General features: G+C 39.6%; 2 protein-coding genes and 1 long non-coding RNA gene across 3 annotated transcripts in view; 2 read left to right on the top strand and 1 right to left on the bottom strand.

Moving 5' to 3' along the window:
- Window positions 1-455: 455 nt before the first annotated feature.
- On the bottom strand, window positions 456-9,163 carry ACTL6A (actin like 6A). Its single transcript, XM_008644492.2, has 15 exons — window positions 9,145-9,163; window positions 8,955-9,083; window positions 8,354-8,430; window positions 7,989-8,163; window positions 7,524-7,624; window positions 6,163-6,260; window positions 5,375-5,469; window positions 5,043-5,149; window positions 4,868-4,957; window positions 4,620-4,681; window positions 4,180-4,294; window positions 3,765-3,845; window positions 2,700-2,795; window positions 1,585-1,671; window positions 456-997 (listed from the first exon to the last, which is right to left on the bottom strand). The coding sequence occupies exons 1-15, from the start codon at window positions 9,161-9,163 to the stop codon at window positions 917-919; spliced, it is 1,413 nt and encodes a 470-aa protein (XP_008642714.2). The 3' UTR covers window positions 456-916.
- Window positions 9,164-9,571: 408 nt separating this feature from the next.
- LOC108444865 lies at window positions 9,572-12,737 on the top strand. The gene is made up of 2 exons (XR_001859574.1): window positions 9,572-10,283; window positions 11,873-12,737. It is a non-coding gene; the product is annotated as an uncharacterized LOC108444865 (long non-coding RNA).
- Window positions 12,738-19,747: 7,010 nt separating this feature from the next.
- GNB4 (G protein subunit beta 4) overlaps window positions 19,748-24,022 on the top strand; it is a 56,477-nt gene continuing 52,202 nt past the window's right edge. Inside the window, exon 1 of the mRNA XM_008644489.2 lies at window positions 19,748-19,829. The gene's annotated coding sequence lies outside the window, so the exon portion shown is untranslated. The remainder of the gene's footprint in view (window positions 19,830-24,022) is intronic.

Raw genomic sequence — 24,022 nt, 5'->3', positions numbered from 1 at the left:
ACTGCATCTTCCCCCTGCAAACACAGGCACTTACAGACCCTGCTGGGAGGCACAGAGGGAGCCACACCAGCCATGGGCACACAGCAGCTGCTCCTCAGCTACAGCTCCCTGCAGCAGGGTCAAGCCACACACTGAAAGCTTCTGACTGCTCCCAGTCTTGGAGAGGCAATTCTTTGTCTCAATTCCTCTGTCTTGAACAAGTTTTGCTTCTCACCTACATCACAAAGGCATTAAATACATTCTTAGACATCAGGTGGAAAGCATTGCTTGCGTACTGAAATGAAACTGCTCCGTAACAAAAAATTAGCAAACCAGTGCTTAATATAACATTCACTCCATGGAATGTAACACTTCTGTGAGACAGTAAAAGTTTACACTAAAATAGATCAATGAATACAAACTTTCAACTTTTAAAACAGCAGAGTAACTTTCTCTGCAAGTACTCACAAGGTTGCTCAAATATAAAAGACCAAATTTTATTTTTTAAGAGAAAAATAAGAGCAATTTAAGGCCAAAGTACCAGCAAGGAAGACTAGTATGTGAAAGCAGACAAGAAATTAGACAAGAAATATTTAATAAATAAGCACAGGCATTTGCAAGGTTATGCCTCTATCTATTAGCTAACCTGTAAAGCTGTTCCCAGGAAAAGATACTAGAGAAAAATAGACATTTATACAAAATCATAAAAAGCTTGTTACATGAATTATTGCTTTACAAGGGACGTAAACATCCTTTTTCTATTATAGTACCAATTAGGTCTCTCAACATTTCTAAGGTTTGTTAAAATGGAACTTGAATTATGAAAAAAACCCAATATAAACTTTCTACAAAAAACAGTCCATCCCATTCCTGAGTATGCTAAAGCTATAAAACAGAAGGAGCACCGAGCAGGCAGCAGTTTTCACAGTAAAAAGGTCTAAGGACATTTTCTTTCTACACACTGTTTTCCTCCTTCTTCATATTCTTGTTTAGAAATCCACATCTGTTGGAAAGTACCCTACAAAAAAAAAGAAACAAAACCAACACAAAATAAATATCAGAACACAAAGGAAGGTTAATTGAAACATGATTAGCTTTTCCTAGGAGGGAGAACAAGCAAGTCCTTGCATTATATGAGGTAATAGGACTTGACCTGCTTAACTATCTCTTCCTTGACTTTTATTGCTAAGGGATTAAACTCAAGACAGGAAGTGCAGCACCAAATGCTTATTTCAGTCTCCCTTTCCCATGATGATCAATTAATCCCCACAAACCATTTCAGCACTCAGAAACTTGTAGACCTACACACAGGAATATGATGCAGAAACAGGTTTGCTACTTTCATGGTCTACTAGATACAGTCTAGAGAAAGTGCATGTATTTCAAGATTGCACCTTGCCATTAAAAATGGGAGAACACGGAAGGATATGTTGTCACTGGAAATGCTCATACCTCTTTTTAAAACAGATTCTCTTCACCTTACCATGAGGATAGCCAAGATGATGATTACATAGCACAAACTCTGCAATGCACACTTCTGGGGAATCAGATGTCTGGGTGACAGTGCTGTTCAGCACAGCAACAAAGTAACACAGGTCTACTAACCAAAGAAGCCAAAATGGAGCCCCCAATCCACGAGCTGAACCTCCGCTCCACAGTCGTGTTGTTCGCTATCAACTTCAGGCGCATGCTCTGCACAGAAAAGGAGCCAAAACCAAACGTCAAACTGGAAGCTGGTGACCTTTAGGGGCAAGCAGCAGAAGGAACCTGGTGTCTATACCAACATGCAGCTTAAAAAGGTCCATTTTAGTACATCTGCACTACTGCTCATCTGCCCTCTATTTAGAATTCAAAATCAGCCACAGTGGAACAGGAAATGTGGCTTTTACCTTGTCTCCCAACAGCAAATGGTTACGGCAAGGAATAGGGCAGGTAGAGAGCAATATCACAGTGTATACTGTCATCTCCAACACTGCACTGGGACTAAAATGACTAATGTTGCTAGACCTAACTTTTATCTAGCCTTTTTTGGACCCATTCATTCCTTTTGCTTTCAAAATGCCTTGTAGCAATAAAATCTTTGCATTTCAACGGGTTCCTCCTCAGCTATTATAAGCAGTGAATGAACACATTTCTCAGTTTCTCCTAACATTCATCATTTCAGAGTTGTCACAAGCAGAACATTTTTGCTTGAATACTAAAATTCAAGAAATATCGTAATTATATCTACTCTCAGATGCAAGGTATCAATACTTTCTTTGACATCAAGTCATTAAAAAATATGTAAATATGTTACTCATAGACAAAACCTAGTGATTTAAGTTGTCTGCCATATCAAGGAAAAACAACTGCCACCATGACGTGACCTCAGGCAGAATGACTGAATGTGCCTCAAGTTAGTCAGCAACACTTCAGAAGAGAGACCATCAAAGGAAATACTGGCTGTTGCTTGAGGAAAATTACAGAACTTAGGATCACAATATGAAAGCAAGAGTGAAGCAGTAAAATATTCATTCCAAGGTATATTGGAATTTATTCTGTCTAAAAACTCTTCCAAGAATTCTTTCTTTTCTTTAGAGAGGGAGGTTTCTTAACCCTGAAGAAACCTGTTCAGCTGTCAGGTTCCTAAGAAAGTCAAAGCAATGATATCCTTGAGTACTTATGTGGCAGAAAAGTGAAAGGGTAAATACTCAATGCAGTAATGGAAAGAGTTGTTTTACCGGTGGGGTTTTCTGAGACAGCTCCCTGTTCAATCTGTCTGTGAAACTCTGTATTAGAGTGTTTCCTCCTGCTACAATCACGCTGCCATAGAGACCCTAAAGAGAAAAAAACAACCTAGAGCATTAATTCTGAAATCATTCTGAAAACAGCTCTTTCTCACAATAGAGAGGGGTGGCACAAGGATGTATAGTCAACAGCAATAATACATCTCTTGATGCCAACAGTATTACCTCTCCCAATTCAGTTAAATATTTAATCACTTAAAAATATTGCAAGGCAGCTTAATATTTAACTATAAAAGGAAGACAGAAGCCATATGATTAATGATTCTAAATTATTTCACAGAACGATTTCTACTATGAAGAACCCTCAACCTACACATCTCCCCTGTATCCAAATTGTTGGGTTTTTTTACAGCTGAATGCAACCCCAAAAGAAAACCCTGCAGCAGTTTTCTATCTCGCTACTGCTGCAGTTGGTGAACACACACCACAGCCCAGCCCACTAAGCCCTCCCACACACTGGTTAACAGAAAAAAGATTTTTGAAAAAACTCCCATGCAGTCTGTATAAAATTGACACCTGAGAAAGATAGAACATTATTTTTAAAAATAAAGTTTTCCTTTAAAGCTTCTTCTCCTCTTTCTACTCTTTATAAATTTGTCATGGTTTAGCATAGTTTGGGTTTTTAGTTAAAGAGGGCTCCATCATGTACATTCCATGTATGTTCTAAACATAGAAGATATTCAAAGTTACAAACATAAATGCTTATCTGAAGCCAGTCCAAGCCAAATTATGCAGTGCCAGCCACAAAATCTGTACATCAGATCTTTAAATATGGGTAGAAACACTCAGTAAAAGATCCTGATTTAGCATTTTGTAAGACAAAACACTAATGGTATATATCCCTATATACAAACACTTAATACTTACAGAATTATTCTAATGTATTTACCATTATCCTAGAAAATCCACGTCTTCACTGTTGCTGTTCTAGTCCCAAAAACATGTATCAGCACAAAAATATCTATGCTTTAAAACACTGCCTGGCTGACTAACACTTACCGGCCTGATGTCTATATCACACATTCCAACGCTTGTTGTGACAACGTGGCTCACACCCAACATCGTGTTACCAGATAAACCCTGCAGGGAAAATTAGGAATCTACACATCATTGCTTCAAAAGAGCAAGGCATAGAAAAGCCCTGAATGAGTTGAATTTACAAATATTCTGAAGAAGGAGCTAAGCATTTTGTTAGGAAAAAAAAACCCTCCTATTTTCCCAATCACCACCCATTTTGAACATTTCATCATTCCCTTGCCCAGCCATAATTCAAGACAGGTAAATTCTACCCCCAGGAGAACCCCACAGTGCAAATGCATCCAAATCATGAAATTAAAAATATTATACAAAAGGAAGCCAAGTGATAACCTAGTCATGTAAAGCCTTCCAATCACAGCTATCACAGTGGTTTTACCTTTACATTGGAAGGGTCAAACAATCCCTCAGGAATTTTCAGACGCTCAGCACCGAAGTCACAGTTGTAGCCATTGGGAAACTCGTAATGAACTGTTGGCATCTGTGCTGCTACCCTGGAGCATCAGGCAGAAAGCAACACATTAAAGTGCTTTCTAAACAGGGTGTCAAGTTATCTAAGCAGCGTTATAAACTACAGTGCCAATGGGAATATTGTGATTGATAAGATTTACAAGTTCAAATAAAATTTATTATGATCTCATCTTGGAGTATTAAACAAAAAACTATATCCTGGATATATGCAGTATTCCTACTTTCATAAATAAACAGTGTTTAGATAAAACCTCTTTCCATAACAAAACCAGCCAAGAGCAGTGAACAGGCTGAGCTCCCCACGCACAACTGGTAACTGATTTTACAAGAAAGAAGAAAGTAACGTACTGTTCATCATAGGTTGAATCTGATACTTGGAGGACGGAAGCCTGAAAGTCCTGAATGACACACTGTGGAGTTAAAATTAACATGAATTTATATGAATTTTAGTCCTCAATTATATAAAATTTATAGAATTAGTACTAACTTTTTAAAGATTTTCTAGTTCTTCAAGAGAAAACGCTGATATACTTGCAAACAAAACTTACTTATGGAACACTCAGGGGAGGTGAAAGAGGGAAGAATGACCTACTTACATTACACATGTAATTGTGCCAAGACCTGGTGACCTGGGGCAACTTCTCTTTTCTCTTCCAATTTGCTGGTGACCCCTCACGAACTGCCTCCTGAGATTGTAGGGTACACAATCACCAGGTAAACATTTAAGCCTCTCCCCAAGAAAACATTTACTAAATAAAGTTACTTTCCCACCTTTGAAGCAATCATATATGGAGGAATTATCTCTATGTTCATTTCCTGAAACAATTCCCGGCACTGCATAGTGATAAAATCTCCTGCAAGTGGTGATTTTACAATACCTAGAAGGCAAAGAAGGCATCCAAAATAAAAACTGAAACAACTCACCTGGAAAGTATCCAAATCATGAACAGACTCTCCCAACTATTTGTCAGTGAACTCGATTAGGGTTTTTTTTCCTTTTAAATGGGACACACAGATGTAAAAACAGTAATGAAAGTGTACAAGCAGAAATCAAGCTAACTCAGCCTTGATATTCCAATATAGTTATCCATGAAAGTTTATACCTTGCTGAAGCACATATCCATCATGCACTGGAATAGCAGTGGTGTGTGTTGCCCCACTATCCAAGATGAGACCTGTAGATCTCCCATTAGCAAAACTAGTCAAAATGATTAAGGAAAATATTGTAATTTCCACTTAGAAAAAAATGTTACAATTAAAACCTAACTAGGGATGAGGACCCCAATACATTATTCCTTGGCTCTAAGAAAGGATTTGTCATTTTCCAGTATGTACCATCTTTCTGTGAAGTGCACAACCTCATAGAGAGAGCAGCATTTAACTTCCATCTGTGAACTAACTCAAGCTTTGGAATGTGAAAATTCACATCACTACTATGCAGCAAGCTCTAAGTATATCCAACTCATTTAGACTCTGAAGCTGAAAACATGTTATTATTAGTTTAAAATAATAACAAATATTCTTCTTAAGGCTATGAAAACTTCCAGCTCTAATTACTGTATTTAGTAGTGTGGACACCACCATTTTAGGTCTGTAATATTCTTATCCATAGTATCCAATGAAAAAAAATAGTAATAATAATAAAAGAGTAATAATAATATAAAAAGACTTGGGCCCCAAGGACAGTCAGATTGGGAGAACTTCAAAAATGAGCTCTAATGTCTTAAAGTTCAGAAGCTGAATTTGTTGACTTCCTCCCTGGATGTCTATGGAAGAAGTCAATTTGAAGAAAGTTGACATGCCGTTATACTCGGAATTGCCTGGAGAAAGTTTACCATCATTTCCTGGGGGAGGAAAATAAAACCATGCAGTGTAACATTTCAAAGGATACGCTGTCAGAACAGCAGTTTTACACAAGAAAAAAGCCGGGATGTTGTAGTGTTCAAACATCAATTCCGTCAGTTTTTCACGCTTTGCTCTGGTATTCCACTAAAAAATAATAAATCCAAACCACAAGTAAGTGACCAAAAGGAAGCTCTGTTTGCACACTAATAGATTGCTAACACACAATAAAGAAGTGATTGGAAAAATTGCAGCCACAGTTTTCAATCATACCAAAATTCCACAGAGACAGCTTTCAAGTAATTTACTTCTTTAGAACACTTTTTATTCCATTTATACAACAATACATCAATGCTTATTGATCACACAAAAATGCTGCACACCTTTCCTGTTGCAATAGATTTCTTTACACTTCTACAGCTCTTCCAGTGTCGGGTTCCCAAAGAACTCTCTAAAGCAAGCACCCTGCCTTTTACAAGGGGGAAGATACATGAAGGAACTTGCCCAGTGGGAAGAAAAATAAATCCAGACTTTCCAGTTTCCAAAGCATCTTTCTACAGTGCTACTGTAGCTGTGATTAAGCCAGGATATATCTGAAATATCCAACACATTACTGAAAATGTGAAGTTTTTTCCAAGCCAATACAACAAAGTAAGATGAGGTTTGTAAGGAGAATGTCAATGGGAATGTCTCTATTCAGACACCCACTGAGCCATCAAACATGAAACAGCCATTGCAAATTCATCCACACTCCACAAGCTGTGATTCAACACAAGGGAATAATGAAATTCAAGAAAATCCTTTTCATAAGATTTTATTAAGGAAAGGCATCACTTGTGTATGGCATGTCTACCTTTTCTACTCTGACTTCAAGATCTGCCCTTCAAATGATGAGCATTATTAAATGACAGACACCTTGTCCAGATTTTCCCATAAATTTGTATTTATCCACTTCAGCTGCCTTATAGGACCACTTACAGAAACAAAGACAGAAAAATTAAAACTTCTCCATTATAAATATTATTCTGCGTCACGTTATATTAGTTGTAAGGCTGAAGGAAGCACAATTTTTTGATGGCATTTTATTAAGTGTAACTTAATATATAAGGCATCCAACCATCTTTTTCTTTTTATTCTAGGAAGTAAAATTTCTTTTTTTAACTTTTGTCTTTTTTTCAGTAAGTGAAAAACAACAGCATATTGTAAATACTTCCTGATAAAACTCATACCAACTACTTCAAATTGAGGTTTTTTAGACATTTTCCAGAACCTGGCCAAGTATTTTGAACTTGTCACTTCTGTAGCTAAGTTTTAACACTTGTCACCTACAGGCCATTCTCAGACTTATCCAGGACCAATGTTTGCAGTCAGCAAAAAGACTTATCAAAATGCACAGCTGCTTTTACTCACTGGTGCTTCAGACATAAGGACAGGATGCAAACTTGCTTCAGATTTAATATGCATCTTGTAAGTGTGATCCAAAATTGCCTGGAAACTATCCCAGTCTTCAACTGTAACAACATTGACACAAAGAGATTAGTTACATCTAAGTTTTGTTTCATTTCATAAACACATAAAGGCTTTCCAATTTATTTTTTTGCACAGAGCTCTTCAGTCAAACGCTGTCCTCAGCAGACATATACTTCCTCTAACAGCTCTGCAGAATCCTCTTCCTCCACAACTACCATGACTTCAAGAATTACACTGAAAGTCCACCAGCAGTGAAAACCAACCACATTTCCATGCAATTTATAAACCAGTAATCTGTTCTTACAGCCTCTGTTGCTGTACATAGCATCTATCAACACGACTATGACTTCCTGCAGCCTGGCAATGCTATTTTAAAGCTAGGTAGAAAAAGACAAAGCACCATACTCATTCCATTTTTTAAAGGTGAAATGGCTTCCATATTCTCTCTTGGAACTCTCAGGGCATTGGTGTCTATGTAGTAAGTCGGGCCCCCTTGTTTGCCCTTGTCACCATCTATCTCCATCAGAGTGCTGCCATTGTCCCTTTCTAGCACCACACCAATGGCTGTTGGAAAATCAACCTGCAAGGCAAGAGGCAAGCAGTATATGAGGATTAATAATGTTTGGGAAGTTGGTGTTTTTCTCATAAATTCAGAGGCTTCTTTATACAATACAGACAGAACCAACCCCAATGTATTAGGAAGGGTTGTAACTTTCTAAGACTTAGGGCATAAATTCATGGTGAATTTCCATGGAGGCACAGATTCTCACCTTTGGGCAGTCCTCGCCTGCATAGCCTGCTCTCACTGTGTACGAGCCAATGTCAAAAACCAGAGCCCCAACTTCATCTGAAAAGATTGTTAATCAAGATAAATGGTTATTACACTCTTCTGCAATCCTGACTTTTCCCTGCCCACTGCCTGCTTTACAGGCAAAGGAAGAAAAGGAAACCAAGGGATCTTTTACAAGGCAAGGAGAAACTTCTCTATTCAGAACTCCAGCTACCAGAGGGTTATGGGAAAACTGCAGACAGACTTTAACCGGGGCACTGCAATCCCTCCGTTTGGAGTAAGAAGGAGAATTTTAGCAGTAGAGAAAAAACGTAGTTGCAGCTAAACGGATCGCAAGAGAAAGCTTTCAAAAAGTTCTCATTTAACAGTTACACGAAGCCAGGCGAGCCCATAGCCCCCGGGAGGGATGAGGATAAGCAAGGTGAGACTGAAAACAGCGACCATGTGAGGGAAAGGGCCAGAGTACGAAACGCCCATCCCTGCGGGCCCGATCCCCGCGGATCTCTGCACATCCTAAAGAGAACCTGTCCGACACGAACGGTGGTCACGGGGTTGCGCAGAGGGGCTCGAGCGAACCACACCCGGCTCCCGAAGTGCGGGGACCTTCTCCGTACTCCGGTATTGCTGATCCTGCCCAAGGCCGCGGTGCGACCGCTCCCCGGAGGAGGCACCTCGGGGCCGCGAAGGACATAAACAAGGCCCGCTGCCGCCTCCTCATACAAAGGAAGGAATTAACTTTATAATCTAAGAATATGAGAAGTAAACCCGTACCACAGTCTCTAATTTCCATTTTTTTCTGCTGTGAAACATGTAGCATATGCATAATGTATGGCAGTGTGATCTACAGAGCTTTTATTGATGATCGTTTGGTGTGATCTATAACTCATATATTGCTCATTTCTTGTGAGTAATGCAGTCCTCCCAAACTCTTGCTCACATACATATAAAAGATGAAAACATTCAATGAATATCACTTTAGGAAGGCCACATAATTTCTGAATGTCACAGCCTATGCAAGTCTTGCTGAAGAAAGCATAGAACTAACTGACATTACAAAATTTCCCACTCTAAATGCATTATACATTTAAGAAAAAGAAGTCATTTAGAAATGTGATTTTTTTTCCCCTCAGAAAAGTTTGTTGGTCTTTTTTTTAAATCTTTGAACCTAAAGCGACTTTCCGTTAATTCGTGAGAGGAATCACAGAATGGGCTAGATTGGAAGGGACCACAGTGGATCATCTGGTTCTACTTCCCAGCTCCAGCAGGGCCGTCCCAGAGCACGTGGCACAGGATTGCGTCCCCACGGTTCTGGGGTATCTCCAGTAAGGGCGACTCCACATCTTCTCTGGGCAATCTGTTCCAGTGCGCGGTCACTGCACAGGAAAGTTCTTTCTCATGTTCAGGTGGAACTTCTTGTGCATCAGTTTCTGCCTGTTGCCTCTTGTTCTATTGCTCGGCACCACCGAGAAGGGTCTCTGACACCTCCCTGCAGACATGTGTACACATTACCGAGGTCACCTCTTCCCGAGGCTGAACAAGCTCTGCTCCTTCAGCCTTTCCTCATGAAATGCTCCAGTCCCTTAATCATTCTCGTTGTCCTCCGCTGGACCGGTTGCAGGAGCTCCATGTCCTCTTGTAGTGAGGAGCCCAGAAGTGGACACAGGGAAGGCTGCTGGGTTTGCTGGAGCGGGGAGAGGCGGCCTGTGAATCCTGAGGGCTCGCAGGGTGAACTTGCTGCCACATGCGGACTGGGATGACTCCAGAGCATCGGGACTGTGGAAGGGAGCTGCTGCAACCGGGCCCTCCCCGAGTCCTAGCTGAGAGGAGGCTGTAACCGGGTGGGGTCAGGCTCTGCTCCCGGGCAACCAGCGACTGGACAAGAGGATATCGTCTCAAACTGCCAGGCACAGGTTGGACTCGATGATCTCAAGAGATCTTTGCCAACCTAACTGATTCTGTGATTCCCCTGCTGCTGCCACTGTTCTGTTGGACTCTACCACTGAGAATAAAAAGCTTTTGAAGCCTATCTTGATATCCCTGCCTCGTGTTGCTCCTTTCTTGCTTGGGGCAGAGCCCTTGGTCGCCGAGGCTGGTGTGTCTGCAGAGCTGGGCAGTTCAGCTGCCAGTTTTACAGCTGAACTTGTAGTTAGGATTTCACATCACCTTGTTTGGTGTTGGAGTGCTCAGCCAAACCTGGTGTTCAGCCAGAACAGCCAGAGATGGGTACCTATAAAGCTGTAGGAATTAAAACAAAAGAAAGACCTCAGGCAGTAACCAGTAGTTAGCATTAGAGAAGACTAAAATTTTAACGGGAGAACAGGGGAATTGGCTTAAAGGGCAAGTGTTCCTGGGGTGGACCTTTTTTAATTTTTATATGAGGTGGGGTTTTTTGGAGGGAATGGAAAGCTGTGTGAGCTTTTAAAGTTTACGTAAGATATGTAGCTTATTTTTGTAATACTGCAGCAAGGATCTTCAAGTGATTAGATTTAGCATGCTTAATAGAATATTTTATTTATTACATTTACATTTGACTATGAAGTTTTGGATAGCGTAATGAGCAATCTTAGTAGCACCTAATTATAGGACTATAAATTATAAAAAGAAGTGTTTCTTGTATTTTCACCATAAAACAAAAACTACTGGTGTGAGCTCCCTTTATCTTATTTGTATAGGGAGTTCAGAACTTCCTACAGAACTCTGAGGTTTTTTCCTAAGTTGTGACTTAAGCTTCTGTTATACCTCCCTACTTACACTGAATTTTATCAGGGAGGTAAAAAGAGAGATAAAACTGACATTTGGTGTACCCAGTAGTTTTGTTCTGGAAGCTGAATAAATAAGCTTTGTAAAGCTGTTGAGAATCGAATTAATCACTACAAATCCCAGCAAACTTTATGCTGGTGAAGGGGGAAAGCACCTTAGATTTTGTGTTTGTACTGCCGCTCCCAAGATGCTGCAGTTAACATTGGGCTGGTGAACAGCAATCCCCCTTTTAGGGGGAGAGTGTCAAAACATAGGAAAAGTAGTAAAATCCAGCAGTTCCAAGGGACAACCACTTGAGTGGGTTTTTTTAAGCGCAATTACGACAGTACAAGGAGGTGATTTGATTTACTAACTCTCAAGGGCAAAGAACTTAATTTGACACACAATCTGAGTCTCTGTTTCTTTAAGGAGCAAACTTCATAATTTTATCATGCAATTAAGAAATTCTTTTTATGAGTTATAGTACAATACAACTACAACATATAGGTGCTAGCATTAGAAAGATAAATCCTGCTGTTTCATTAACAATACATCATAAAGTCAGTGCACCTTCATTTTGTGTTATGAAATATTTTCAAGTCAGTATGTTATCCTGATTTCCAGTATGTGGCACTAATACTCAAGGCAGAGTTCTTTGAGGAGGAGAAATTAATTGCAGATGGCAAAAGCGGTTCAGAAAATTTGGAATTACCATGCCAGAGGTTCTTCATTTATCTCCTTCTTGTACTTTATTTTGCAGGGATGATTCGTTGTATTCGTGTGATAAGTGACACTTTAAGCCGGATCCTGCTCTCTGCAAAACAGCTGCTTTTGGCTGATCTGTAAGACAGAAACCAACACAGCATTCTGCTGCTTCGTTTTCTTCAATATTTCTTCAACACAACAACATGCCCTGGAAATCATGTTGGTATCTAGAAGCCTCAGGATTTGATAACCATCCAGAAACAAAGCCAAATCCATGCACTTCACAAGAAACCTGGAGTATAAGGGGAAGGAAATATAGACTGACAACTCTCTAGGTCCTACTTTTGTCTTCCTTGTACTGTTCCTGGTGTTTATATCAGTGGAAAGTGTGCAGAGCATCACTGCTGTGGTTTGACAAGGTTTTGCAGTGACTTTGCTTTGGAGCAGGTGGATGACCCTACACTGTTTGATGCACAAGAAGAATGGACTTGAGGCATCTGTTTTCAGCAGAGTTCAGCCTGACTTAAGGATTTGCAGATTTCAGATTATTTCAGTGAACTGCACATCATCCTATGTTTGCATAAGAGCAGGTGAAATCTATAATCTTGCTACCACTTTCCATAATGAACCCAAACATTTGGGGTTTTTTTAATAACATTTGCTTAGTTTCATCAGAAGCAAGAATTATAAAATCAGAGTAGATAGAAACAATTAATGTATTTTATCTAGGTTTCCATATTGGTACGAGTGGCTGTAATATCTTGGCAGGAGTTGTGATGCAGGTGTAACACAAACCATGTGCTTTTCATGGGAATATCACATACTGATTTACTGCGTGTGACATTGCATATAGTAACTCTAGAGGCAAACACTGGCATAAATTGTCCACAGGAATAAAGAGAAGAATCATTTAAAAGTGAGGCATGAACCGAGACATCAAATGATGGTGCTTACTCATAAGCAAAAATTAATTCCATCAGTGATAATCTGGAGAAACGGAAGTTTCCTAATTATTGCTTTGAGATTTTTAAGACTTCGTTGTTTCAAGCAAGTGCATTCACTTTTTTGAACATAAAGCAATGTAGAAAGTAATGTATATGTCAAGCCCAAACTGAACAGAATGAGTTTTTGCTTCTCAACAAGCTGCACTTCCCCATGGGGTGGCTGATGGCCTGTTGCTTTTGAGCTGTGCCATACAACTGCCAGCCAGTCTCCCAGACTGCATTGCCAGCAGACTGGCTGTGACAATGGCTTATTCGTGATGTCTGGGTTCCTCCTTGTTCCTTGATTGCAAAATGCATCTTAAAGGTTCTGTTTTTCCTATTTTCAGATGAGGTCTTGAATTTCTTAGGTTTATGTGACCTAAGAAAGCATCTGTAGATGAAAAAGCAAAATAATCATTAATACTCATTCACTCAAGAACTTTGTGTGACCTCTCAGCTTTCCACTTTCTTTGCTAAAGTACTCGGGTGCTTTATTTAATTTAAATATTTCCTTTCCTCACAGGGATGCTGAGTATAAATGTGCTATCATTCTCCTTCTGCAGAAAATGAGCAAGAACAGAAATTAAATGCTGAGCCTCACTAAGGGGCCTCATCATTGTCACAAAGAATTTTAGGTTCTTATCTCAGACTGCAGTCCAAGCACTGAACTATTTCATATAAAATGTACTAAACACAGACATCTTAAACCTGGATGAGTACTGCTGTTTGGTCTTAGCAATTGAAAATGCTGAGGAAAGGAGAAGTGTCTGAAATCCCTCTGTGACTCCAGCAAGGCAGTCCTGAGGTTTTATGTTCCAGAATCTTCTTTTGGAGCTGGTGTGTTTAACTAGTCCGTCTGCAAAAGGCCTGTGACTCACTCTTATTGTAGAACATGATTGAAGGAAGAGATGATGGTGCTTGCCATTAATACACAGTCAACTTTCCATCGCCAGTGGATGGCCTTACTAGATTTCAGAGAGCATGCTGAGATTCCATCTGACTGGCTGGAATAATAGTGACTAGGATATGCTGGAGAATAGGGGGAAAAACCCATGTAATAATAGAACTACTTTGTAGTTCTGTACTGTAAGTGGTTCCTGTGAAACCGAATTAGAGGCCTCCAGACCCTTTCATTGTTTAGATCAGGCAGAGTAAGGAATCACAGAGCTAGATTTGATCAGCAATGTACAGCAATACTTGCCTGGAGCTGGTTCTGAGGTAATTGGTCTTCTGGGCTGAGCTGGCCCTGGCCAGAATTGAAGTGTGCCTGTATTGCCCTTCTCAAATGAGTCTCTTGTGCACATATGTCTCACTTGGCTCAGATCTGGCAGAACTCACTGTTTCAGGCTTAGTGCTTGGTCTGTAGTCACTTTGGATCCTTGCAGGGCTTATTTGCTTGGCAGCTGGGCCAACCCTGACCTGGCTCAGTACCTCTCATCTGCAGAAACAAAGCTCCTTACAGCTGGGAACCAGCTTAGCTTGACAAACAGAAGATCATTGTGTCAGCTGAGCCTTGCCATTAATGAGGGCATTGATCCCCTGTGCTTCCCAGTGTGACATTGGGAATTTGGTTATAAAAGCTGAGCAGGTAGCACAGAGCACTGATCTTGGTTAGAGCTGTAAGGGTGTGCTCAACACTGATCTTATAGGCCTAGTGGCACGTTTTGTGTCACCTTTTTGGAATGCTGTCAGTCTTGGAATCTTGGTCTGGTTTAATGTGAAAAGCTGTTTCACTTGGCATCAGGAAACGTTTGTTGTGCAGGGAAGGTTTTGATGTAACCACGTGTCCTGTGTGACGTTTGCTCTGCCACCAGGAGAGGGCACAGGCAACGCAGGGGCAGAGACCCTGGCAATCCACATAGTGCTGCAGGGTTTGGAATGCAAGTGAGAGCAGCATTATTTCTGCTGACCTTCAAAACCAAAGTATTTGCTTGGGGGGTTTAAATTTATGTATTACTTTATCGCCAAATATATATATATATATCTATATCTATATAGTCATAAACTTGATTATTAAACAGTAGGGAGGAAAAACAACAGTGTATCTGCTGGATGGGCATGTTTGAAAAGAGATAGTTGCTTTCCTGAATTAATTCAGGTCATTACTGTGACAAGTAAGTACTTTGTCATCCAAAATGAGCATGTAGAGAAATGCAATTGCATTGCAGCTAGAAGTCTGATGAGAAAATGGTTTGTTTCTATTGAGGAATTACCAATTTATAGAGGGAAGCTTAGGATTGCAGTGCTTTATCTGAATATTTATTCACAAAAGAACTGTGTTGTGGGGTAGTCATGCTAGAGCTGTTCAAAAGTGTCAGCTGTTGAGTTACAGCATGAGCACACATCTGTATAAATATGCTCCATTTTAAAAAGTATTGGGATGGTATATATAAGATCTTTGCATTATTTGATGTTTATTATTTGATGATTATTTGAAACTGCTTTAACAGGTAAGTTCATGGCATCTTTTATAACTAGTGTAAGAATTCTAACTTCTGTATCACATCCACATTTGTAATCCCTTTTTCTTCTGCTTATGTGGTTATCTTAGAGACTGATTCTTCTCTCTCACCACACTGACACAGTCTTTTATTTCAGTACAGCAAAATTGTGTGCATCAGGCCCAAGACATCTTCCTTGCAAGTGAAATTGAGAGGAATGAGTGTTTCCAAGTGTTATCAGGAAAAGATGTGGTACAGTGAAGAACCTGATCAGAACTGCTGCTGATGGATTTTTCTTGAGTCCTGATATGTCAGCTTACATGTGTGGGTAGTCTTCATTATTTACTCCAGTATATGAGAATTTGGTGTGGCATAGAGAATCCTGTCTAGGAGGGTGGTCAAGGATGTTCTTTCTCACAGGGCATAAACAGCATATAAGAGCACCACTCCATGAAAAACTTGGTATTTTGTATTTATTAATTGCTTGAACCATACTTGATTTCTTTGAGCAATCAAGAAAAATAGAGATAGAAAACTGTCTAGCACTGTGGGATGCTTACAGTAGGGAGAACAGAGGTAAGCAAGTCTTAGGTATCTTTAAATCAGTGTTTTTAGGAAACTGGGCTCATGCTACCTTTTTGATTACTTCCACAGATTATAAGGTTTCAGCATAAGATGTATTATATTAGCTGGCAACAGTTCATCCACGTAGAACACACACTGCATGAGTATCTTTATCCTAGTAAAAGCTTTGATCAGAAATTTTTCCTTTTTTGAGACACATGAAAGAATCTAAACAGGAAACACAACTGGAGAAAGCCAGGCCTTTTAAGCTGTATTTCCCAGAAACTTCTTATTTTCTATGGCTTGTTTAGATCTGCCCTAATCAAAGCTGCAGACATGGTTTCTCTTTGTGTGTATGAGCACTTTCGTGCTTGCCAGTGCCAGCACAGGGAGAGCCAGTCCTGGGCACCTCAGATCTGTTGCTTACTACGAGTTGTAGTCCAAGCTGTGGGGATCCCAAGGCTGCAGCACCTCCCAGGACTGTGGTGTGGTTGGCGGGGTGGCTGATGGTCAATCTGAACCAGCAGCCCTGAGAGTGAGTCAGCAGAGACTGCAGGTATTCCCCATTACAGTGGTTGTCACCCACTGGAGTATTTTAGCACAGGGTTTATAGGGTCAGCAGAGGTGAGTCTGAGTTGCTAAGGTGCTGGATGGCAAATGCAGGAATGGGAACAAATATGGAGTGAGAGGATGAAATCCTGGGTTTGGAGGCATCTGTGTTAAAATGCAGACTGTATCTATGAATTTGACTGAGATGGAGTAGTAAAGGATACTACTTTACAGCAGTGTGCTCCTGTTCAGATGTTTGCATTTTCTGAATGTTAGTACTTTCTATTCCTTAGTTTATCTCACTGAATTTCACTGTAATAATGTTCCCAGATAAAGCTAAATTGTGGGAAAGCCAGAGAATGCTAAAAGGCTGTAATTTCTCCTCCTAAGGAATGTTATCTTTCAGCATGAACACCCTTGACATCAGCTGGTCTTGCTGCAATATTGCTAATGAAGAAGTGCAAGGACACTAATAATGGGTTTGACATCATCTGGCGAGGGACATGTCTGTCCACTAGAAGGAAAGAGAAGAAAAAAGAATATATTGTCCTTACTCAACAGGGTATTGTTCACAATCATATCCATAGCCTGGGAAACAAAAATGATCATTCTCCCTTTTGATGTTTACGTGACGTGACAGTGTAAGGGCCTTTGGAGAGATAGTATGTTCTGATAGGTTTGGGATTTTTTCTGTAACTCTGTGGCATGAAAGGCATCAGGCCTGCTAAAACCTGAGCTCATTTTTTTCCAGCTAAAAACCAAATTGAAATAGACACACCTAAGAGAAAAGACAGAATTTGGAAAGTATGGAGAAGATGTGATTGTCCTTTACACCAGGTCACTACAGGCGTGTTTAGGTGAATGGATTCTGCAACAGGATACATTTCACAAGCATTTAATGCTTGAGCCAGAAAAATGCTGAAGACTTTTTATTCCCACTCACTTGAGTGAGCTGATCCTTTTCTGGGATGAATCACTTAAAATCAGTAATAATTTACTTACTGAATGATTCCTGTCTCCAGCCTTTTTTAACATACTGATGAATTTTTAATTTAATTTGATAATGTGTTGACAAATTATACCAGTGTGTAGAAAGGATCCTTTAAGGATTGGCAACCCTTTTTTTTCTTGTGCCTCTTCCTAAGACTCCATTAAAAACTTTTTTCCTGACTGCAGCTCTGCACCAGTGTCTTCCCCTTCTCCCCACTCAGTGATTGGATTTGTCCCTGTTGTGCTGCCCAGAACATTCATGAGTCAATCTCACATGCTCAGACAAAGGCAAGTTGACAGGCCGGGGTATAATATACAAATATGAAGGTTTTGTTAAGACCACAAAACACAGAAATCTCTGTGCAATCTGTATTGCAAAAACACACAAAGTTTTTGTATATTTCAGTACTTTTTGGTTTTACATCTACTAGCATTTCCTAGAGAATATTTCCATGGCAGACCACATTTGTTGCTACGAAAGCAACTTTGGGAACACCAACGGTAAGGGTTTTGTTTAGTTTTGGTGATGAGCGGAAGGTTGGTGGAAAATTTTTAGTTGGATCTAAATTTCTGCAAAGAGTAATTGTAAAAAAAAGTGAGAAGCTTAGGTTTGGACCATTTGGACCATCACAGAGATTTATGGGAACATGGAGCTCGCATTGGCCATATACAAATTGCTAAACTTTGCTTTCTATGGTTTCTAAACACAAAGTAGTACTCATCCTCCTGTCAGGAAAGTAATATATTATCAGAGGTAATGTTATACCAAGATTTCACTTTGCTAGACCAAGATATTTGTCAATTATAACCCAGCAGAACATTTGCTAGTATGATGTTGCCAGAGTTTAAATAATTAAAAATGAGTTGTCTTCAGCAAATAAATAAAGTACACCTAATGGAGCATTATGGAATATCATTACTTCTTTGGTCATAAAACTCAGTCATTTCCAATGGCTCATTCAGGCTTTTTGGAAAATTGTCATGATACAAGTGTAACACCATCCTCCTGATTGCAATGGAGCAGTAGATTTGGAAAATAATAAAAATCTGAATTTCAAAGACTGCCAACTTTTACTCCAAAAAGCTGTAACTAATTGAATTTCGGCAGCCAGGTACAGAAATACCCTAGTGGAAGCTGCTGGTTACTTCCATTTCATTTCAGGTTTGGAGTGGAGCAGAGTTCAAATACATCTGATGTGTTTTAATCAGTTCAACAGAAAACTCAGTTGTCATGGTAGAGCCATTTCCATCCAACTTTTACATAATAAATAGCTAAGTGGTTAGAGCAGCCACCTCACTTCTTCAGTTATTTCAGGGAATGGTGCCCTTTCCTTTAGGTTATAAAATTATCTGAGTGCTAATGCTCTCCAATGTGCTCTTTGAAAGTTGTTTTTTGTGCATTTAGGAATCCGGAAATCCTGAGGTCTAAAGAAGAGTGAGGAAAAGGATGCCTGGATTGTAATTGGTAACATATGCAAGCAGGGGTGGAAGATGCTTTTCTTGGGTTTTGTACCCAGAATTCGTTCCGTTTTACTGAATCGTGGAGTGGTGCTAAAGAATCTCAAAGCCGATTTCCTTTATCTTACTTGTGCTTTTTTCTGTCTGATAGTGGAAGAATTAACCACACCCAAATTTATTTCACTCTGTGACAGACAGATCGTAGTGTGGTCAAATTCACTGTGATCATTCTGTGCAAAAATAGCAAAATGCTTTTTATTTTGTCCGCTAGAGTTTGGCTAGAGCCACATCTTCTTTAGGCATAATTATCAGTAACACTAAATACAACTGCTAATGTGTTTAATAACATAAACATGAGAACTCTTGTACAATTTGTGCAAATGAATTGTTAGGGAAAAATGAGGGTATGAGACAATGTGATTAAATATAATAATAGGTAACTTTATGTAGCAACAAATAAGGTGAAAAGGAATAATGAAAAATACATCCGCTCTTGTCTGAATATGACTGTGAGCTCTTTTAATGGGAAATTTTAACAGAATTGGAAAATAAAAAAGAGAATAAACCCAGTGTCTGAATTATTAAAATAACCAACCCCCAATTTGCTTCAATTAAAAACTTAGAGATGCTCCCAATGCTTTGATTAAGAAAAAAATTAGAAAGTTTCTTATTCACCTCAGCAGGCAGTTCTGCAAAATGGAAGGTCCCTGTGCTCCTCTGAAGCCATTTAATGCATATGTGAGCATGGATTCCCAGAACTATCTATAATGCATATAGTGCTTTCTGCTCTCAGTGGCTTTTTTTCCCATTCTCTTTACGTCATTTGCCATTTGTGAGGGTTGCCAGGGTAATGACCAATCATCCCTGGAGAGATGCCTGCTAGTAAGGACAACATAGGCTTTCTCTTTTTTGGTATTCTGCAGTATGTATTTGAGAGCTATTCTAGCATCAAGATTGCAGAACTTCTGTTTAGTTAGCAGGGAGGGAAAGTTTACACAGTATGAAATAACAGCTTACAACTACTGAGGTAAGTGAGGATTTTTCTATTTTATTAACTGTCCTGTCTGGATTTATTCAAAACACTGAGCATAATTACTTTATTTTGTTGTTGTTGTAACACATGTAGCTGACCTTGAAATTAGAGAGGTTTTGCCTAATGTGAACAAGGAAATCTTAGTAGCGCTGCATATACAGGAGGGCAGGATTTTATTCTCTTTGTAATTATGAACCCCACAGCCTCTCTCACCGCTGCAATCACCATATACATCCACTCATCCCTCAAATATTTTCAGAAGAATTAATTATAACTAAGAAACCCACAGAGTGTTGTAATGAAGATTTCAGAGCATGAAGCGTGGTTGCCTCTCAGGCAAATGGGAAGTTCTGAATACTCTTCGTTGTGCTGTATGTATATATTAGGCCACATCAGCTGGAAACTGAAAATCCAGAAAGGAGTCCTGTCCCATAGGATGCTGAAGATGTTGAACTCCTGTTGTTTTTAAATGTTGTCTATTGAATTGCCACTTGCAGGCTCATAGGTAACTCTTTGCTCATCTATGGACAATGACAAAATAGATCCTCCAGACTGCAAACATTTTTTCTGGCACTGGGATCAGTAGTGTGAGCTGGCAGTGGTCATTCCCTTGCAGAATGGGCCCAGATTTTGGTTTTTTGCATGGGAGGGCACCTAGATAATACATGAGAAATGAGGCAAAAATAATCTATTTAGACATTCCCAATGATCTCAGAAGTTTCTATGAGGTATTTACGTATAGTCTGGGTTATGGCATATGTGACTGAAGTGATTGGTTTGGGATGGTTTCATTTGGTTTTTGTTGTTGTTTTAAATGACCCCCCTTAGAATTACTCTGGCACAGTTTCTTGTTCGTGTGATGGCTTCCTGGGAGAGAGGGACAATTGCTGAGGTGGTTGGATTGTTTTTCTGTAGAATTGCCAATATATCAAAGTTCAAATTATTAACTGTCTAGTCAGAATTACTGTTTGCTGCTTAGTGTATGTTCACCTACACATCTGCTTCACATCCTGACAATCTCACCTGTGCTGATGGGCAGGGCATATATATACCAGTATAAAGCATATATTTATTTCACTCTATTTTGTGCTTACTGCAAATACATACAGAGTGTAACTTTGGCTCACACTTTTCCCCAGTAGAAAAATTTATTGGGGCACTTAATTTAATGTGGTAAATTCCAGTTACTGAATTTTAGATGTTGCTATGTGTTCAGATGTGTTTATGATAGCTTTGCATTATCAAAACTACTGGAGCACAGCAATGAGTCTGGATGTGTATATGTGAGAGAGAAGAGAATTCAAAGTCTGAGATGAAAATGATCTTTTCATCAGGCTGTTGAGAAAATATGTTTGTTCAGAAAGTAGACCTGTCTCCTCTTTCTAAAAATTGTTACTGTTTTTTGACATCTGTGTGCTGGATATCACTTTCAAGCAGTTTAAGATATGAATAATATTAAATGCTTACACTGTAGGGGAAAAAAATCAGTAAGCGCAAAGAAAATTTATTGTTATCTAATGTTTATCTCAATTCCGTATGATTTCACTATTTATAGTAATCTGGGAAGCAGAACCACAAAATGATAGTTTTGTATTATTCTTGGTGGTGTCTTTTGACAGAAAAATAATATGATGACATTTAGATAAGGCATATTAATTAGTAAAGTAGGATTTCAAATGAGAAATTCAGAGGTGAACCTTTGTGGAGAAGATGGTGGGTAACAAGCCTCAGTCTTTATCCCTCTGTCCACCTTTTTCCTGTCTATCTGCTTCACCATCTCTCTTTCTCTTGAAAATGCTCCATGGCTGTATTATGCAGAGAATAGCACTTACTTCCAGACAGTGGGACAGAGAGAGGGAAGCTGCAAGGAGGAGAAGGGAATAAGCCTGCACTGTGAATTGCTCACAGTACAACTGCCAATAATTAGGGCAATATCTGTGGCTCTGAGGAGAGATGCAGGAGATTGGCAATTCTAATTGTACAGCAGCTTCCCATGTCTGAGAAGTCAGGAGGCAAAGGGCAGGGAGGAATGAAGGAGAGCTGTAGGGCTGGGTGGAACCAAGGGGGTTTAGTGGTGCTTGTACCAGGAGTGCAGTGAACCAAGCAGCAGAGAGCTCCAGGGAGCAGGCCGGGAAGAGATGGGGTTCCTGGAGCATCTTGGTGAAGCTGGCATGCAGGGTTTGGGGTGGTGAGCCAGGGAGCAGGGCTTGGGTAGAGACATTAGAGCCTGAGATACAGTGTTTGCCCAGTGACACAAAGTGCTGTTCAGCAGCTGGGCCCTTTTAGTGCCATGTCTGATGCTGGAGTGGTGAATTCAGATTGTTATCTTTATCTTGTGCTTTTGAATACATAGGAAAGAAGAGGAATAATTAACAGCACAAACTGATCTACTGACAAAAAGTCAGGCTTCAGACCTGGATGGGAAAGTATGGCACAGGCTGAAAAACAAGAAGAGGCATGTCAGGATGGCAAAAGAGAAGTCCCTCCTGGAGAGACTGAGACAGGCTGGATAAGTGCAAGAATGTATAAAAACATTCAGGAGCCCAAACTCCTCATCCCTTGAGAAACAGAAGGCAAAAAAATAAATGAAGGTGAATAATCATTGAGTGAACAATAGTTTCTAAACATAGTGTATGACAAAGCAAATCACTATTGATAACAGGATTAGTGCTATCACTGCACTGGACATCTCAGTCTGAACTGTGGCCTTTGCTGCTGGAGGTCAGTTCTCCTGACCTGATGGATTATTCTATCTGGTAGACATCATCTACCGGATTTGGCATAGATTACTTTTTTGGTTGGTTGGTTGGTTGGTTGGTTTGTAGGTTTTTTTAATGAACAGTATCTCTCTGGATCTATATCTCACAGGAATACTGTGAGTTTTAATTTGTGACTGTAGTGATTAATGAGACCATCAGATGAAAAATTTACTAATTCATTTTTATCAAACCAAAGCCTTATGGTTTTGTATTTTGTTACCACTGTTTGGAATCAAGGCTGTTATTTCATTACTTGGGCCTGACTGTCCACTGGTGTGAGTAAGCATAGCTCTGTTGCTTCTGGCATCTGGTGATGTAACTCCAAAACTCTAGTGTAAAATCATGGTACATGTGTATTCAGAGCATTAGAGAATAATTTAATTGCATGAACTTAGTTAAAGTGGCCCCAGAAGGCGCAGGAATAGTTGCAATGTAAATGTCTGATTTTAAATTGTCAGTTACTGGCATTTTTGAAAAAAGAATGGTGAAAATGTGCTTTATCATCCAAAACTGCAATTCAGTAACACAACAAAGGCATGCAGAAGGAAAGTTACTGTTGCTTGACCAGAAATATGCATTGTTAGGAAAGGCTGAAATTCAGAAAGTATTGCAGCATTTCCAATGTCTCTTTTAAGGTGCGTGGTAAGGTTCACTTTGAGCAAGTGATTAGAGAGGAAATGTTTTGTGGTTTAAAACAGAAGTGGTTGACAGAAGATGGGCATTTTAAAGCACTTTACTAAAAGCTTCCAATTTATACTTTTAGTCCTATTTTCAAAATATTTAACTTGAGTTTTATTGTATATCCACAGGCTCTAAGATTCAAAGAGAGATGCTTTTGAACATTCCATCACTTATTGCTGAATTGTTACATATTTGCTGTGTGACATCAGACAAGTCCATTAAACACTTCAGGGCTTGTTTCTTCCCCTATATAAGCTGGGAATTAGTAGTATTTACCTTCTAAGACTATGGATGTTTCTGTTATTCTTTGTGCAGTGTTTTGAGTAGCCATGTTGTTCAAGGCCTAGTTACTTAGGTATGCAAAGTACTGCAGCACACAGCCCTGTGAGATCCCCCAGTTCATCTTGCTTTTCTGTTGTAGTTATAAGGTCAAGTTGAAATAATCCCCATGATTATAAGAGCTTGTATGAAAAACTTTCCTGGAGAGCAACATCTGTTATCTGGTGGTAATAGTGATTCAAAGGAGCTCTTTGGGAAGAGAATTCAGTCTGTCTCACATGAACAGGATGACTCAGTAATTCATATTGGGAAAAAGAAACGTTCTCCAGGCCTCACAAATGTGATTCTGGAGACTCATTACATGCATTATTGTGTGCTTTTGTGAAGCTCCTGACACAGCACAATGCAAATGGTTTCTGGCAGCCAAGGCCCTGTCTTCCAGCAGCAGGGACGATCCTTAACCATCTG

This window comes from Corvus brachyrhynchos, unplaced genomic scaffold, assembly GCF_000691975.1.
Source record: "Corvus brachyrhynchos isolate BGI_N302 unplaced genomic scaffold, ASM69197v1 scaffold162, whole genome shotgun sequence".
NCBI lineage: Eukaryota > Metazoa > Chordata > Aves > Passeriformes > Corvidae > Corvus > Corvus brachyrhynchos.
The sequence above is the reverse complement of the archived record's forward strand: the minus strand, read 5'-3'. Positions and strand labels throughout refer to the sequence as shown.

Excerpts from the sequence above, each read along its gene's own strand:
- ACTL6A (XM_008644492.2), bottom strand. Across the intron at positions 8,431-8,954 it reads CCCCGCACTTCGGGAGCCGG|ATGAAGTTGGGGCTCTGGTT; the intron begins GTGTGGTTCGCT and ends CAATCTTTTCAG. Across the intron at positions 2,796-3,764 it reads GTGATATAGACATCAGGCCG|GGTCTCTATGGCAGCGTGAT; the intron begins GTAAGTGTTAGT and ends TTTTCTCTTTAG.